A 5,679-nucleotide genomic window follows, 5' to 3' on the forward strand; every position below is an offset into this window, starting at 1 on the left:
TATGAAACAGAGTCCAACCCAAAACGAAGAGTTTCATAAACAGATTTATCCCATCAAACCCATGACCAAAAAAAAAAAAGATTTATCCCATCAAACCAACTTGGGTTATTCTAGTCATTAATTTACTAGTCTACTTAATTAAGTGCTAAAGACTCTAATCTCATTTTGCATATACAATAAATTATTAACCAACGACAAATTCTTAAATAAATCTCTAATTACCTTTAAAAAGAGTTGGAGACACTAGATGGGATTCACACTATGAAATTATACTTAGATTAATTTCTTTATTTTCTTCTGTGGTTAATATTCTTGAATATGTTGAGGAAGATGGAAATAATTCAGAACAAAGAGCTGAAGCATGTCATTTATTGAATGTCATTCAATCCTTTGAATTCATTTTCAACTTGTACTTGATGAAAAATATCTTGGGAGTTACTAATGAGTTATCGCAAGCGTTACAAAGGAATGATCAAGACATTATAAACGCTATAGCATTAGTCAAAGTGTCTAAGCAACGGTTGCAAAATATAAGAGATGATGGCTGGTCTCTTTTACTTGACGAAGTCTCACTGTTTGTGACAAATATAATATTACTGTTCCAATCATGGATGATTATTTGTGTCACAAGGAAGATCAAGACGCAAAACTCAAAAGATATAAAAAATTTGCATCATTTTCAAGTTTATATATTCTATCAAGTAGTTGATAGACAACTTCAAGAACTCAATAATCGTTTTACAGAGGTGAATACTGAATTGCTTCTTTGCATAGCTTGTTTGAATCCAAGACACTCATTTTTTGCATTTGATAAGGAGAAGTTGATCCAGTTAGCTCAATTCTATCCATTAGAATTTTCTTCCACTCAACTTTTGGCACTTGATAGTCAACTTGAGAACTTCATACTAGATGTGCGTTCTGATGATCAATTCTCAGACTTAAATGGAATTGGTGCTCTTTCTCAAAAGTTGGTTGAGACTCGAAAAAATATTGTTTATCCATTAGTGTTTCTTCTTTTGAAGTTAGCTTTAATTTTGCCCGTAGCAACTGCATCAATTGAAAGAACTTTTTCTGTTATGAACATCATAAAGAGTCGACTTCGAAACTGTATGGGAGATGAATTTGTAAATGATTGTTTAGTGACATACATAGAAAGAGAGACATTTGATTGTATTAACAATGAAAAGATTATTCGATCTTTTCAAAATATGAAACCTAGAAGAATAAAATTCTAAATTATTTATTATTATTTTAAATTATTATTTTATTTTAATTTATTGGTTAAATAATTTAAAAAATATTCCTATTTTATAACATCAATTATAAAAATTATTATTATATTATATATATTTTACCGCACGAAAAAATTTTCTGGGTCAACTGCATATCCGCAAATCTGTGTTTATGGCAACGTCATAGTACAGAGCTAAATACTCATGCTCTCAAATTTGTGTAGCTAAGACCCGAATATGTTAGATTCACACAGGTCTCATAGATTATAATGTACAAACTCCGCCGAAGCCCTCTAGATCTGGATCCCACACAAACCAACCAATGCGAATGCAGAGGCATATCTAGCTATTTATGTTTGCATGTCACTTTCAATATCTTATTCAAATATCAATTGATATGCTTTTAATTTCTCTGTTATCCAAAAAAAAAAGGTTATAATTTCTCTTACGTATATTGTAGCATACTAGCATGTGAATGCAGGAATAATAAAGTTAGTCATCGTTAGTTGCATGAACCTTTTTTTTTTAACCTTCCAAATATTCTCCCTTTTATATATTCCAAAGTCGAGTTTTATAGCCGAAAAACTACTTCAACCAATCACAGTTTGACTTTTATGTTCTCATTTTACTACTCTCATTTTCTCACAAAAATTAGTTGTCAAGATCGGACGACGTTAGATAAATGTATGCAATGAAAAAATGATTTTTATGTTAATTTTTTTTCTTAGTACTATTATTTTATAAAATTTTGATTTAAAAACTACAGGCATAAGCCTTTGATTTGTCGTCTTCGATTCATTCGCAATGGACACAAACTCAACTTTTCAAACCGTAGTCCCACAAAAAAAACAAACGAAAAAGATTTTCAAATCACAGTCTTCATTCATCTAATACCAATATAAAACAGTAACAACAACTGATTAAATTATTATTATAACTAGTCACTAATTGATGTTAATGGACAAGAAAGAACTTACAACTTACAACATCAAGCCATGTTTGGCTTCACGAGTGTCACTCTCTTACAATTCATACTGATTAAAATATTTTTATTATTTTATTTTTGGTGTAATATAGAATTCGACTCAATTCAAGAGTTTTTAATACGAAGTCCCCCATTCCCAAATTACCTACCCTATACAATACATTAGTTTAAAAAAGTTCTTGCGGATTAAAAATGGAATATTAAAAATTATAAAAATTAAAAAGGCATGTCCAAACACGTCACAAAAGAGAAGACCACGACATCTATCTGGGTCTACCTGCATTAGATCCAGCACCCGGATAATTGGGCCCACCACTCTTACCCATAACAGGACCACCACTACCTCCACCACTCACAGCCACTTGATGAAACGCACCAGAGCCGTACACGTGTCCCTGGTTCATCATCATCCCCATTGCGCCACCACTACCACCTCCTCCGTAATCGTATGCGGCGTTGACCGCAACCGCGTCCTTGTCACGCGCCGCAACGCTCTTCTCACCTTCCATTTCCCTGAACCTCTGCAGATAAATCTTGAGCGGCTCCACGTACTCCTCGAACCCTAGCGTCGTCATCGCCCAAAGCAAATCGTCGCCGTTGATCGTCTTCCGCTTCTCGCGCTGGCACTTGTCGGAGGCCTCGCCGGTGATGAAGCTGATGAACTCCGAAACACACTCCTGCACCGTCTCCTTCGCGTCCTTCGAGATCTTCGCGTTCGCCGGTAGCGCCTTCTTCATGATCCTGCTCACGTTCGCGATCGGTAGGAACCGGTCCTGCTCCCGCGGCGACAGCTCGCTGTTATTGTTCCCGGCGTTCTGCGCGCCTCCTGACTCGTTGTCCGAGTCCGCCATTAACCTAACTCACTACTTCTCAACTCGGTTTCGAATCGTTGAATCGCTCTGATTTGCTGGATTGGATTCGAAAGAAGAACCCTAGGAATCTGAAGCTGAAGCTCAGTGATTGGATTATTCAATGACCGAATTTTCTCGAATTTTTGAATGTGCGTTGACTTGAGAGTGAAGGAGAGGTTTCGACGAATTGCGGCTCAGTGAAGGTGAGGTGGAGGATGGTAACTTGGTGAGTCAGTTGGTGGTGACGGCGGCCGGGGGCGGCGGAGAAGGAGGAGAAAGAGATAGAGAGAGTGAGGGAGTTGGGAGTTGGGGAGTGGGGAGTGAAGGAAGGGGTTCGTTGAGTTGGTTGGTTAATAAGGGGGTTTATCTGGTGGACACGTGGAGCGTTCTGGACCGTTGTTAGTCGATAAGTGTGAGCTTACGCGGACGACGTTTTATCCGTTGGATTGGGTGAGGGACTGAGTGATCTTCACCGTTCATATGGTATCTGCCACTTGGTCTGACTTGGACTCTCTAATCTAATCACCCTCTCCTTTTTCTTTCAATTCAATAAATTCAATATTATTTATTTGAACAGACATAGAAAATTAACTTAATTATAATTTTTTGAATATTTAGAATTAAAATTTAAAATCTTAAAAATTAATTGATATTACAAAAAAAAAAAAAACCATTATCTCCTAATTCAATTCTATTTAAGCTAAGAGACCAATATTTGCTTTCTTTGATTTGATTCTTTTCTGATAGGTAGAGAGTGCTGGGAGCTACATGCATGAATTAATCTTTCAATTCTCTGCTCATTTTTAATGGTTCATACTTGGTCAATGACCAAATAACTTTTCTTTTCATCATATCTCATACAAAAATAAATATCTTAGGTGGAAACCCTTTTATTCTTAGTAGCTTTCTTCAATAAAATAATGATTACTTCGATCAACCCTTATTTTTTCTCCTCTATATATATATAATTCGTCTATTTTTAGTCTAGGGTATTTTTCTAGAGGAATCATAAATTACAGCGTGGAGTTCAGCATATTGCTGTGACATCTCGCAATAAGACAACTCTAATTTACTAACAGATTTAGCCTAATCTCATTATCTCAAAGCATAACATCTTATGATGAATATTATATATTCAAATGCAGCCAACTTAATGCATATAATTGCGTGGACAAAACTAAACTATGTATTCCCCAAAACAAGTATTAACTATTAACCATTATAACTTCTTTTGTTTTAATATATTTATTACTTATTTAATTTATCAAAATAAAATATCTAACAAATTTGAGAGGGCATTTTGATTATGATTAGATGTGTCGGTGATATATGAGTTAGGACTAGTTATAAGGAGTGTGTCTTTTAACGTTTTGTGTGTAGCAATCAAATCAAATATTAATCCATAGATATATGCATGCTGAGAAAGTTGGGAAAAGTGCATGTGTGAATTATTCATTGTAGGGCATAAATAAAAGATCACCAAGGACGTGGAATAATGAAATGGATCAGAGAGATTGTGATTATATCCTTAATTTCCTTGTCAAGTAAATTTAATTTCTTCTTCATGATTGTACATTTGTGTAAACAAGATATATATGTATCTCTACTTTCACTTCAAAAATATGAATTGCGTGGCTAAAGTTGTTTTCGATGAGAATAAAATTATTCTTTAGAATATTTTGTAGCCTGCTACTCACAATAATAATGATGATATCTAATCTCATCCTTGTGCACATATTCTTCTAGTTAAAGAAACTTAACACTTACGTACACTATGTTACTGTTTTAGGGTCTTTTTTTTTTCTTCCGAAATTTAAGGACTGTATTATTCTATAGTAATAGTAAGATTGTTTAAGCCAATGAGTAATAGTTCCAATGGTATAATTTTTTCATACTCAATTAAGAGGTTGTGGGTTCGAGTCTCTTATCTTTGGTAAAAAAAAAAAAATAGTAAAATTGTTTAAGCAATAAAATTGAGAGACCACTTTAATAAAAACATTAAAAATATTTTTTTTAAGATGTTTATATGTATTATTTTATTATTAAACATCTTTATTAAACCGATTAATAATTTATTTTTTTAATAAATCAGAACAAAATCGATTTATTGTATCAATAATAATAAACCTAATTGTCACCCGATTTGATCCGATCGAATTACACAATCTAAATCAAATATCTTTAAATTTTTTTATAAAAAGATAAATATATCTCTAACTTTTTGTTTTGCAGACATTTGAATCTCTAAAAATTTAAAAATACAATTAGATTCCTAAAAAAATTGGGTTTATTGTTATTGTTTGTTATTGTTATAAAAAAATCGATTTTATTCTAATTTGTTAAGAAATTAAAAAATAACTGATTAATTAATATATCAAATAATAACATGACACGTAAGCATCTTTAAAAAAAAAAGACGTTTTATACGTCTTTATGAAAGCATCCCATAAAATTATCCCTTTAAAATTGTAACACAGTTGTATATTTAGTGTTTAAAATATTAGATCCAAAATATTTTATTAAATTATTAGTTCAACCACAATTCTTAGCTTGTGTTTATTTTCTTTAGTGTTTAAACTGACAGGTTTTTTTTTTTACCCACAAAATTTGA

The 5,679-nt window shown here is 32.8% G+C and overlaps 1 protein-coding gene across 1 annotated transcript; it reads right to left on the reverse strand.

Moving 5' to 3' along the window:
- On the reverse strand, nt 2,196-3,409 carry LOC107609514 (nuclear transcription factor Y subunit B-3). The gene has a single exon (XM_016311507.2). It carries the CDS (start codon nt 3,066-3,068, stop codon nt 2,481-2,483), a length of 588 nt encoding a protein of 195 aa, XP_016166993.1. The 5' UTR covers nt 3,069-3,409; the 3' UTR covers nt 2,196-2,480.

The sequence above is a fragment of the Arachis ipaensis genome, chromosome B07, assembly GCF_000816755.2.
Source record: "Arachis ipaensis cultivar K30076 chromosome B07, Araip1.1, whole genome shotgun sequence".
In the NCBI taxonomy this organism is placed as follows: Eukaryota; Viridiplantae; Streptophyta; class Magnoliopsida; order Fabales; family Fabaceae; genus Arachis; species Arachis ipaensis.